This window comes from Callionymus lyra, chromosome 2 (assembly GCF_982586985.1).
Source record: "Callionymus lyra chromosome 2, fCalLyr1.hap1.1, whole genome shotgun sequence".
Classification (NCBI taxonomy): domain Eukaryota; kingdom Metazoa; phylum Chordata; class Actinopteri; order Syngnathiformes; family Callionymidae; genus Callionymus; species Callionymus lyra.
Genome location: NC_141819.1, coordinates 16,022,152 through 16,034,979, shown reverse-complemented (window position 1 = coordinate 16,034,979; position 12,828 = coordinate 16,022,152). Strand labels below are relative to the sequence as shown.

At 37.7% G+C, this 12,828-nt stretch overlaps 1 protein-coding gene across 1 annotated transcript; it reads right to left on the bottom strand.

Annotated features, from left to right (window-relative positions):
* Positions 1-173: 173 nt before the first annotated feature.
* LOC148085478 (uncharacterized) lies at positions 174-7,647 on the bottom strand. The gene is made up of 37 exons (XM_087781899.1): positions 7,201-7,647; positions 6,025-6,078; positions 5,665-5,784; positions 5,471-5,509; positions 5,237-5,290; positions 5,111-5,164; positions 4,918-5,025; positions 4,788-4,841; positions 4,499-4,552; positions 4,358-4,402; positions 4,229-4,282; positions 4,116-4,160; positions 3,981-4,034; positions 3,867-3,911; positions 3,694-3,747; positions 3,551-3,595; positions 3,430-3,483; positions 3,308-3,352; positions 3,057-3,110; positions 2,873-2,980; positions 2,757-2,810; positions 2,623-2,676; positions 2,395-2,439; positions 2,273-2,326; positions 2,136-2,180; positions 2,004-2,057; positions 1,874-1,927; positions 1,662-1,715; positions 1,506-1,559; positions 1,357-1,410; positions 1,245-1,289; positions 1,130-1,174; positions 950-1,057; positions 720-773; positions 587-632; positions 359-412; positions 174-276 (listed from the first exon to the last, which is right to left on the bottom strand). Exons 1-37 carry the CDS (start codon positions 7,645-7,647, stop codon positions 224-226), a joined length of 2,514 nt encoding a protein of 837 aa, XP_087638025.1. The 3' UTR covers positions 174-223.
* Positions 7,648-12,828: the final 5,181 nt, after the last annotated feature.

The following is a 12,828-nucleotide window of genomic DNA, read 5'->3' as shown; positions in this document are numbered from 1 at the left end:
TCCTCTGTTCCCTGGTGGTCCAATGATTCCCTACAATCATAGAACGTTCATATTGTTATCTCAACACAAGTTTTACTGATGTCCAAACATGTCACTTAACATAACTAGTTTCTGCTGATTTATTAGAATTACAAGAAAATGTTAATCAAAGAAAAAACAAAGATAAACCTGTTTCCCGAGAGGACCTGATAACCCACGATGACCTTTGCTCCCTCTGTCACCTTTAACCCCTTGTGGCCCTTTTAACCCAGGAGGACCACTGGGACCACGTTCCCCCTGAAATGTAAAATTAAAAATAAATCTTTAGTTGCTCTAAATGCTTTATTTATACCCATATCAAGAAAACACCATTACTTACCATCAGGCCTTTTTGTCCATCTGGTCCAGCGGGCCCTATTGGTCCTAGTGGCCCCTAAAACACCATGGATTCAAGAGAATGGTGTTTTCATTTATAATTTATTTAAAATCCCAGAAGGAAGCCGAATGACTTGTAGTTAAAAAACAACATTATGTTAGTAGAACATGTTTTTGAACTTTAGAAAGTTCAAAGTTACGGTACAGTAGTCTAGTCAATCTACCTCCTCACCATCGAGACCAGCAACTCCATCCTCTCCCAATGGTCCACTGGATCCCTGGAGAAACAAAGAGGACATTAAAATCACATACTGTATAAGATGAGGGTCACAATGTCAGAATGGAAAACAAGATAAAAAAATAACCTTCTCTCCTTTTGTTCCAACTGGCCCTAAAGTACCTTGAGGGCCATCTTTACCCTGAAATAAAAGAAACATACATTCATATCTGCAGATAAAGTAGTCACCATGAGATTGATGGAGAAAATAAAACGCCCCCAAGAATACGGGAGCAGGACTGATCAGAACCCAGAGTATGACACTGCTGGACTAACATACACAAATAATCTTTTCTGGAGCAGGAAAAATAGACTTACAGGGTAACCTGTGACGCCCTGGGGACCAACGAGACCAGGGGGACCCTGATCACCGGGGGAGCCCTGGGAGCCCATCTCACCCCACATGCCTATGTTTCCGTGGATACCCTGAGGAGCGCATGCACAGAATAATAATAGTTATACAACAGTCATGAAAATGAATTGTAGACGTCATCTTACAACAGGTCCTGTGAAGCCACGCGGTCCAGAAGCTCCCGTCTCACCCTGATTAAGGAATGTGCAGTTAATCTTATCTTACTATCTCACTCAATGAATTTCATGGCAGTTTACTCACCCGGGGTCCCTCTTTACCCTGTGGCCCTTTGTCCCCCATGTTGCCCTTCAAATAAAAATAGGGATGATACAATCAGATCAATCGTAAAAATTGTCTTAATTATTTTTTAAACCTTTGCTCCTTCAGTTCCAGATGTTCCTTTCATGCCATCTTTACCTTTAACACCCTGAAGAAGACAAACAAATATTACAGATGAGAAGTAAACATTTTAAATACACTTTCATATTCTCCATCGATACGACTAGTTCTGCAGAGACTCACTCTTCCACCTGCTTTTCCTGATCCTCCTCTCATCCCACTGACTCCATTTTCTCCCTTGAAGAAAACTCAAGATGTTTATTTAAGTTATCTTTTTTTTAAATAACTTTTTTTAGTCTACACAAAGAGAGTTTATTAAAACTAGTTTTTAATACTTACACGTCTTCCAACAGGTCCTTGAATTCCAGCTGATCCAGTTTTGCCAGATAATCCCTTAAAAATTGCACGATAATATTGACATAATACATAGAAACACCTTTTCTCTGCTTGATTTAAAAACAATTATTCCTCAGATCTGAAACTTTCACATAAAGGTCATTAAGAATGTCAAGTTAAATACCTCATTTAAGTCAAGAGAGTATTGAACTCACGTTTGGACCAGGAGCTCCGATGTCCCCATTCATTCCATTTTCACCATTGGGTCCCTGAAATAATTGATGATAATTATATATAGTGTCCATGATAGGTTTCTAATGATGTAATGAGTAAATGTTTAATTACTGTGGCTCCTGAGGCCCCATCAGGCCCTCTGATTCCCACATTACCATGGACTCCCTATGTTTAAAACAAAGTATAGTTTTTAAATTAAGGTAAACAAAACAGAGAATCAAAATTAAAAAGGATTTGCACTACCTTCTGGCCTTTAGGGCCACTCTCCCCGGGGACTCCTTGTCTGCCCTTGGGTTTGCACCAAGAAGTGATATGAAACAGAAAATAATATTTTAAAAGAAGGCCTTGATTTAATTTTTTTTTTATTTATTTAACCCAACCTTGATGCCAGGCTGTGCCTCAGAGCCTCGCTCTCCAGGCTTCCCCATCTCCCCCTTCATGAATCAACATGGGTGTGAGTTCAGCAAAGTTAACTGTTAAATGTTAAGCATGTTTTACTCACTAAAGGACCAGGCACTCCAGAAAATCCTGCCCTTCCTTCTCGGCCCTTGAGAACAAAACATCAAAATATAATGATTGATTCATTCGGAATCTTTTCATCAACATGGTCTTTAGTCGCTCTAAATTATTTATTATTATTATTATTATAATCAAATTATTAGTTGATTATATTTGCTATTTTATCATGTCTGTTTAAATTTAGAATTATGTGATTAATTAAAAGACTTACTTTGTCTCCTCTTGGCCCAATAACACCTTGAATTCCAGTTGGACCTCGATCTCCCTACAAACCCCAATAAAATTACTATAATATTAACAATTATTTGCATTAAAGTGTTCTGGTTTACAATTTTTTTAACCTACCTTCAGTCCATCTTTTCCTTGCTTTCCTTGTTCACCAGGTGATCCATCAAGTCCCTAAAAAGTGCAGCAAATGCATAAAGACATAACGCCAGAGTCCACACAAGTGTTTTACCCACAATTGGTCCAGCAAGTCCGGGTAGTCCTGAATCGCCATCAAATCCTTCAAATCCTGAAGGACCTGAGCGCCCCTTCAACCCTCTCTTCCCAGGAGGCCCAGGGGGTCCCTGTGTAGAAAAAGACAATTAGCCAATTTCACTTAATTTGTCTTGCAGGATCAATTCGGAATTCAGGTTAGTTCACCAGGTCTCCTGTAAATCCCTGTTGTCCTTTCTCTCCACGTGTAGCATTGAGACCCTGCAGAGAACAACATTTATTAGTAATAAACCCTGAACACCATTTATTTAAAAATTAAAACCACAACCAATTATCTTCAGAAAACTTCTGTTTATTTATTAACAAGCTCAGTGCTATCAATTCAGTAATTCCCTCCTTATAATAGCCTACATTCTGATAATACTAAAAATGAATATTATTTCTTTAAATAATCTTACTGGATCACCTGAGGGCCCCGGCATTCCTGGACTTCCAATGGTTCCCTGCAATTAAAAAACAAATACTGTTGATAAAAACACATCTGCGACATCAAAAGGTCATCAAGGAATATTTGTATTACATAAAGTCCTAACGGGCCGGGTTCCCCAATATCTCCCTCATCTCCTGCATCACCCTGACAAACAAACACATTCCTGAGTTAGTAATTCACAATTGATTTTTTTTGCCCCATGTGTACATACAGGGTCACCCTTAGGACCCGGGGGTCCAACGTCTCCAGGGTTTCCCTATAGAAATAAAGTATTTATTACTTAGAGTTACTCTTGACATCACAATTGTTTCTGATTATCTAGAATATTCCGCACAATTCATGCTTTCATTGTACCTGTGGGCCCCGTACGCCTGGTACCCCGATTGTACCATTAGAACCAAGTTCACCCTGAAAAAGAGAAAGAAAATATGATGTAGTCCATAGGTTTACTTAGTTTGATAGGTGATTAAATATAGTTGATCCTTAATGCAGGATTTTTTATACAAATTACAAAGACTCTTACTCACCTGGAGACCAGACGCTCCTTTTGGGCCGATGTCACCTTGCTGACCCTGAAAAAACCATCCAGTAAATATTGTATAAATGAAGATGAAAGGTTTAAATGACCAGAGTGGACTTACAGGAGGTCCGTTCACCCCAGATACACCTTTTATTCCTTTAGGACCAACTTTTCCCTTTCAAAACAACAAAGACAATCAATTATAAAATTAATTTACGCCTACATTTAAATCAGTGTATTTGTTACTCTAACTCACATGTGGCCCCTGTGGCCCTCCGAAGCCAATTTCTCCAACCCCTCCCTGCGCGTCATTATTATCAGATGTATTTATAAATATGATCAGAATGTCTATTTGAACGTTTAACTCACCCTCTCTCCAGGAGGCCCAAGAAAACCTGTTGGACCTCGTGATCCAGGAATGCCCTGTAACACAGATCCAGGATTGTACGTTTGATCCAGCACAATGGTGTTTTATCAACTATCATCATTAGTTCTTACTATGTAGCCAGGAACCCCTGCTGCACCTCTGGCACCCGTGTTCCCCTTGTTTTAACACAGAAAGAAAGTCAAACTTTACAAATACCATCAAGTACAACAGCATTATTTAAAATCAACATCTTTGGTAATGATTTATCCTACCTTTTCTCCCTTAGAGCCTCGATTTCCCTGTTCTCCAGCCTCCCCCTCGTAGCCCTGAATCATAAAAATGACATCATAAAATCTAAATTAATCCATAGTACTTTAATGATTGACTGAATAGTTCCACCTAAATAGTGAATTCAAGATGAATTCAGGTACTTTTATAGACCAGAGAAGCACAAACACAGAGCATACTTCAAGCAGATAATTCAACATGACTTCATAAAAACTTTCTAAAAATGCTTTTTGACGTAGTATTTACAACATTTGAGGTTTTAAAAAGTCTTACCCACTCACCCAGCTCCCCCTTGGAGCCTTTCTCATCACTGTGGCCCTGCAGTCCCTGAGAAGATGATCAATTCCATTATAACTTACTTACTGTATATCAAATCAAAATCATTCTTCATCAAGATTTTTACTTTTTCTCCTGGTGGACCTTGAGAGCCTGCTTCACCACTTTCTCCTGCAATGCCTTCACTTCCTGTTCGCCCCATCGGTCCCGGCAGACCTCGAGGACCAGGAATGCCCTATAATACAATACTTGTCAAATATGAGACAAGCACAGCGTCTCCTTTACTTCGGATAACTTATACAAATTGATGCGATACCTACAATTCCTCCCTGAACTCCCTTACGACCTTGCTTTCCAGCAACTCCTGGAACTCCCTGTATAAAAAAGAGCCTTTTGACCTTAACCAGTTTTGATAAATGCTTTTGATAGTCACAGTGATTACTTACAATCGGTCCCTCGTCTCCAGGGAGCCCAGGGGGGCCAGGAGGGCCCTTGAGTTTCTGAGAGAAAACAATCTTGTCATATTTATATCAACAAGGTCAACATTCTTTACAGTGAAAACGAGAAAAAACAAGATGAGCAGAAGTACTTACAGAAGGAAACATTGTAGAACTAAAAGTTCCTATTTAATTGTTTTATTGGTGACCAAACGTTTGTACAGATTATACTAAAGCACTTACCGGCCAGGAAGAAATCAACTTCTTATAGAATTTTTTTTTCTGCAAAACAAGAAATGGAATTCAGATTTAAGCAGCTATTACTAATTATTATTTTAAATAGACCATATTGAATATTTCTTTTGGATACAAACTAACATCTTATAACATTATTAAGCTCTTAATGATTAAGATGTTCGGATTGTTGGCGACATTACCTTAAACTTCTCCCACTCTTCTTCAGAGGTTTTATAAACAAGAATGGCCGGCATCCCAGGTGGACCGTCTGGTCCTCTATATCCTGTCCGGCCTGTTCTGCCCATCACACCCTGGTAGCCCTAACGACAAAAGTGACATCATTATCATCATTTGATTACAGCCACTTGAATTATATCATTATTTTTTAAGCTTATTCCGGCTTTTTACAACCATTGGTGAAAACCCTGAAACAATTTTGAGTATTGTATGTTTTCAGGGTGTGGTACGTGTTAAAAAAAAAACCCGGAACCTTTTTTTTTTTTTTATGACTAACAGTGAAGGTTTCTTGAATGATCCAAACATTATTTATCTTTACTCACTTTGTCTCCTTTAGGCCCCAGCAGTCCTGTCAGTCCAGGTGGTCCCTGCAAGCCCTTAAAAAAAGAGAGAGTTTGTGATGCTTGACATCGTCCAACATTATTTAAAAAAGTTATTTTATTTAATAATCTTCTTCCACTTATTTGCAGGTTGCTGGGGTCCATCGACGCTACATAGGGAAAGAGGGAGGGTCCCATAAACACAGAGAATTACTCACACTCTACAAATATTACTTACTTACTTACTTACTCACTACTGCTGACAATTTACATTTGCTACTTCAACTTCTCTATACCATACAATACTTTAATTTAAAACAGTGAAGTGCATTTAAACGTTTGTTTAGTTAAACTATTTGTTTATTATGTTTGTTTTAAATCGAAATCAAATTTAGTGGACAATATGAATTAATACATAACAGTTATTCAATATATATAACCGTAAAGGAGAACATACAGTACAAACATAAAGTAAACATAAAGTAAACTTTATGTTTGTAACTTTCTCTGTTTCAGAATGGGGACAGCTTCTAATATTTTATTTATCATTGTGTGTTGAGTGTTTAAAAATAAATACATGTACTGTATAGAAATAAGAATAAGAAAGTAAAGAAAGAAAGTGTAGAGCTAGGACATAATAAATAAATATAATAAAATAGCAAGGTACAATAAGTAACCTCTGTGTTAATTTTCCCTAAAACAAACTTGTATACCATGTTATCTATAATATAATCTATAACTAGAGCGCCATAAACGATTTGATTATTGGGGTTTAACATGATGCAGACACCCGAGCTACACTTACAATTTTCTACCAGAAGAGGGAGACATTCGAAACTAAAATTCACAGAATACCTGACGTTGACAGTGAAAAGGATGACGTGAAAATTACATTTTGATCTAAATAATTACCTTCAGTATCACAAGTGATTTGGAAAAGACATTGGGTGATAATGAAGAGGTTGTTTTTTTTAAGATATTATTTATGATATTTAAACGTCTGCCCAAACTAGGCACTCCAGTTTCCTCCCACAGTCAAAACAAAGAGGATGGCTGTAAATGGTTCATAAGTATTTAAGAGTGATTATAACAATTGGATTTTCCATGTGTGCAGCTGTTTATCATCATGATTGACAAGTGAAATCACACAATGTATATTTATCGATGAAACAAACTCACCCTTGGACCCTTGACCCCGGGTCTCAGCTGTCCTGCGTTGGTTTGATCGGCTTGTTTCGGGTTCTCAATAATCGGGCCTAAAAACTGCATTGGAGATCGGAGAAGGTCTGTTGGATAATTGTCATCTATGTAACCAAGAGACCCAACTTCTCCAACCAGTCCTTCAGTTCCATCTCTTTCTTCTTCTCCAGCTCCTGAAGAACTAGTTTGCCTCCTAGAATCTTCTCTTTCAATCTCGCCTTCACCTGATGTGTTTTGTGACGTGTAGCCAGGACTCTCATGAGGTTCAGCAACACTCCCTGTTCCCTCTGGAGGAGACCCTTTCTTCACGGTGAAGGTGGAAGCGAGTGCAGATTGTGTAGGGGCCGATTCCACCACAGGTGATGCTTCAAGCTTTTCCTCCTTCGCGTCGTCAGCTTCAGAAACAAAGACTGTGCTGGAAACCATTAGCCCAGATTGGTTGGTGCCAGCATGGATTTGAAAAGTCTTCTCTGGAGTGCCTCCTGGATTTGGATCTCTCTCTTCAGATCCAGATGCAAGAGCAGGAGCTACAGGACTCTCAGTGTCAAGCTGAGCACTCAGAATAACTGATTCCTCATTATCATCAGAGATTGGGCTTGTTTTTGCTGAAGCTCTGTGAGTCTGGGGCGACTCGGTGATGGTACTTTGTTGTGAGTCGAACAGCTTCTCATCAGTCAGGTTTGTATCCAAACGCTCCTGGTGAATCACAACTTCTTCAATGGTTTGCAACATCCCAGCATCTATCTGAGGATCCGGCGGTAACTTTGAAGAGATGTGAGGAAGAAACTTGCTGGTTTCATTTGAACCATCTGAAGATGTAACTCCCTGCAGTAGTTTGGAGAAAAATAACATCAGACACTGCGAGGCACTTAGAATTAAATTGAAAGTGTTTACCTCAGACTGAGAGTGAAACGATGGGGAATATATCAGTAAACTTTGTTTGAATTTGTGTAAAATATGAAAAAACATCAAGTTCATTACGTTGCTTGTTTATTTGAGACAATTTTGAACTGATGATTGTCTGAAAGATGACGATGTGAAAAAGGTTGGAAATTGGAGACACTCCTGATCCAAAAAAAGATTGTGAGGGGAGTTAAGGCCAAAGACAACACAAAGTAAAACCCACTGCAAAGGCTGACATAAACAAATACTCTATATCTGAAGCTTGATCCTATTTTAATATTTGTTTATTTGTCTTTAAACTGTTTAAAATCAGTTGCAGCATCTCATTGGTCAATCACGTATGAGGCTCTAAGATACAATACTTTTTTATATATTATTATGATGAAGGAACATGGACATTAATAAACATTTAGACTACATTTTTGGAAGTATTCTGAAATAATTCTTAATCACATTAAACTACCATCTTAGGTGTATTGAAGTTCACACACTTTAGCGAAGTGGAGGTAAATTAACACTTCCTTAGGGGCCACAGTGACTGTAGTGAGCTGAAGGAAGCTAACATATATAATATGTATATTATATGAACATGATACAAACTTTAATCTTTTTGAGGGCAATACATACCCGAAAAAAATGGCAAAAGCTTAGGACAGAAGTCCAACTCAAGACCCAGATCTCAAAACGAGATTATATTATATTATATTATACATAATCTGTCTGCACTTAGCTTAAGGTTTATTAGCATTTCCAATTAAACAAAATGGCGTCGCGTTCACAGAAATCTGTATCTCGTGAACACCTAAAAACACCTGCTTGGCATTAGTTTAAAGGGTCATTCTTAAATAATTATTACTTCAAGAACTGTCCGTTTGTAGAGCATTGTCAACCAAAACTAACTTTACAAGGTTCTGACTGAGGAAGGTCGCACTTCTTCCTCGTTGGTCGCTGCCCCCGCGACACGAGCTCGCTAAGCGGAAGTCAACACACGTAATTTTCTCACGACACGTTAAAGCTGGTAGAGCTAAATATTACAACAGACACAATATCGGTTGAATGAACAAACGTATGTGACGAACTCATACCTTTTAACAAGTTTAATGTTGTTTTGACTCCTTTTCGCCGTCGTTTTCTTCATTTCACGTGGTGGGTTGTTTAATAAAGTTATTTTAAAATGTCGATAAATATAATTCGCATTCAACAAAGCGCGTTGTATTTTTTTTAACAGACCAAACAGTAGTTTGTAAAAGAATAAATAAAAGCTGACCCGCTGCGGCCAGACTTACCGACTAGTGCGCATGCGTGCGTCACATTCACTGACTCACGTAGTTTAATTTAAAAGTCCTTATAAATGACACACGAACCTCGTTTATTCATCACAACTCGTGCCAAATGTATTTAATTACGTGTCAATCGTCTAAAAACAAATTTATCGCGTAGCTCAGGATAAATATTCGCATATTAAAAACCATCAGAATCCGCAATACTTATTTTCATGAACTCTTTGAACGCACCTTCAATAGAAACATTTTACCCGAGTTTGTTTTTATTTACCTGATTGTTGTGATCAAACGTGTTTTCACAAATACTGCTGGAATCTTCACAGGCTTGTTGATCTACGACCGGATCCTTGGAGGTTTGTGCCAAGTTCTGAATAGAGCTCTGAAGAAAATACAAAAAATATTGAACTTAAATTCTAGTCATTAAAATGTATACAAACTTACAGTTACGTATAAGATCCACCTATACAAAGTTTACATTTTATTTATTTATATTTTACATCTAAAACTACTTTTAATATAAAATGAACTGGTCCATCAGTCTGTGACGGATAATATTGTCCTGAATCCTAATTATATTTTTTAACTAAAACACTATTAAGATCTTAGGTTTGCTCAAAGGTTCACCATGAAGTGGAATTTCTAAGCGGCTGTCAAAAGAACACATAAAAAGCAAAATATTTCAAATTTTAAAAAGTAGTCGAGGAACTTAATTGCAAGAGAAAAAGCACTAATACAAAATGAAAATTAGCTCATAATTTAAACATATATTGGTGTTGTTTAGAATAAGAATACAAACTTAAGGTTGGGTTTATCAACTTTTTCACACGATAGAAAGGACTCAGACTTACACAGCTCAGTAGCAGCAGAACCAAACCCCGCATGGCTTTTTGCAACAACAACTCCTGTGAATTTTCAGTGGGATCCACAAATGAAAGCAGCAGCGAAGTCAACCGTCGGCACCGGAGCAGCGGTCCAGAAACCCACACCCCTTCCTGAAGATGGTCTGGCTGACCACACTTTTCCCGACAGTGAAATCAACACTTTTTGCGTCCGTGATTTGTGATCAACACATCAGGAAACCCAACAAACACGCACACCCACGTACATGCACACAATCACATCCCTGTCGTTACATTTGCGGCTCGGTGTCAGACAGCAGCTCAGTGCCCACAACTTCCTCAGTGTTTTCTTTTCAAATGACTCACTGCTCCTCACTGTGTCTTATTTAAAAGTGTCTCCAGAACAACCTACACTTTCTCTTCCCTGGTGCAGTTTCACATTTTGATAATACAGTTAAGATCTTTAAAACAATTATTTTTGAGATCTGCATCTTTTCTGTCAATGGGGCAGAGGGGGGAGGAGGGGGAGAGAGGGAGGATTGTGGCTCAGGTGAGGAATCTAACAGGAGACTCAAAAGAGAAGGTTGTTTGAGCTCAACTTACCGTAAAGGTTGAACATGCATCACAGAATTTGCTGCAGAAATGAAGGATTTAATTGAATTTAATTGAATAAAGAGAAACAAATATATATCTTGGTCACTAAGAAATGTTTCTAGAGAGTAAGTAAGTAATTAAGTAATTAATATTTATAGAGCGCTTTTCTAGACAAGGGTCACAAAGCGCTTAAACAATCAAAACAATACTCAGAATCAAAATATATACTTAAAAGGTCAAGATAACACAGAGAAAAGCAAATGAGTTCCAGAAATCAAGGAAAAGCCTCAGTGTATGAATGCATATGTGCACATAGTTGCTCATATACATCCATATTCTGATTTTTTACTTTCCTGCTAATAGTATTACACATTTTTGCTCATTCATTTTCCATCGTTTATCCCATTATCATGTATCCTAGCTAAATGGGGCGAGAAGCAGGGGACACCCTGAACAAGCCACCATCACAGGGCAGATATAGACAAACAACCATTCACACAGTGGAAAATATATAAACATAAAACATGTGTTTTAATTCACGTTTTTCACTCCCTCCCCATTACTTGGCTACTTCTCAACTGTTTGTAGTGTTTATTCTTGTATTTTTCACTAGTACTACATATTGCCATGTTGTAATAGTTTATTACGACTGTTGTTATTATTTTATTATTGTTATATTATTATCTTATTAGTTTTGGTTTGATTACTTTTGCTATTTTTTCTTAATATTTCTGTTAATTTATATACAAACACAAAAAGGACACAACTTTCTTGTTGTGATGTGATAGTATAGGTATTTATTCAATATATTTAAATAATAGTTTATTTGAAATTTCATTGATAGTTTTGATCTACATGCAGACCTCAGCAAAACGTTGCTTAGGGGCCACATGACTGTACTTGTGTGGCCCTCGTGAGGTCATGGTTAAACTATCAGGACGACACCTGATATGAGAGGAACGAGTGAATACAGAAATAAAATACATCGGTGGATGAAAGACTTATTGACATGGAACAGTTTGAGTGTTTTGAGTGGACAGAAGTGACTGGACTTTCACAGCTCAATGTAAACTCTGTCGTAAAGCTGCCAGACTCAGGAGGTTCAGTGTGAACACCCAAGTTCAGGTTCGACCTCAAAGACGAGGGTATTTTAAAACCTACGTATCGTCATGGAAAAAAAACATGAACGTGGGAGATCGTCTCTTCTTGTAAGTGTAGGGCAGAAGCACAGAGACTATTCTGCGACACAGACGTAGCAAAGGTGTGGCCTGAGCAAGTCACTCCTTTTTGTTCATAATGTAAAGATTTAACCCTGGTTAAATAAAAATAGAACGTTTCATTAAATGAATTAAATTAAATTAAAGCACCTGTAAACTCTATGTTGGTGACACCTGGATTAACTAATAAGGATATTATATAATACAATAAAAAACAAATAAAAAACGTATTTGATTCCACCAATTTGTTATTTACCATTTCCCCCTGGTCAAGTGAGTTTGAGACCTGTGTTGGTAACTTAAAGTCCAACTAATGTGTTGATTTAAGTGTGTCTTAAATAGATGTTGGAATCTATTGTATCATCAGTGTCTGTTTGTACAAAACTCTCTTTACATTGAAATATTGACATAAGAAAATGTGCTTAAGCCCCACCCACTGAAAAACGGTGTTTTCTGGAGATTAAATCTTGTTTACCATAACAATACCCACTCTGCTGTGTTTGGTCAACATTTGTCACTGCACATCACCAATCCTGGAAGTCTCTACCTCCAAGGGACTCATTGTATGAACAAAGTTGGGCATGATTACAGCTGTCTGGAGGAGGAGTGAAGCCATTATTACGTCATAATTGACTCTCGTAACCTCTCATTCGCTGAGATTAAGTGGTCAGGATGAGGGACTTACTGCATCTTGGAGAGGAAGACATAATCATAATCATAATGAAACGTAGTCAAGCAAAATAAGCATGAATAAGATCAGTAAACAGATCA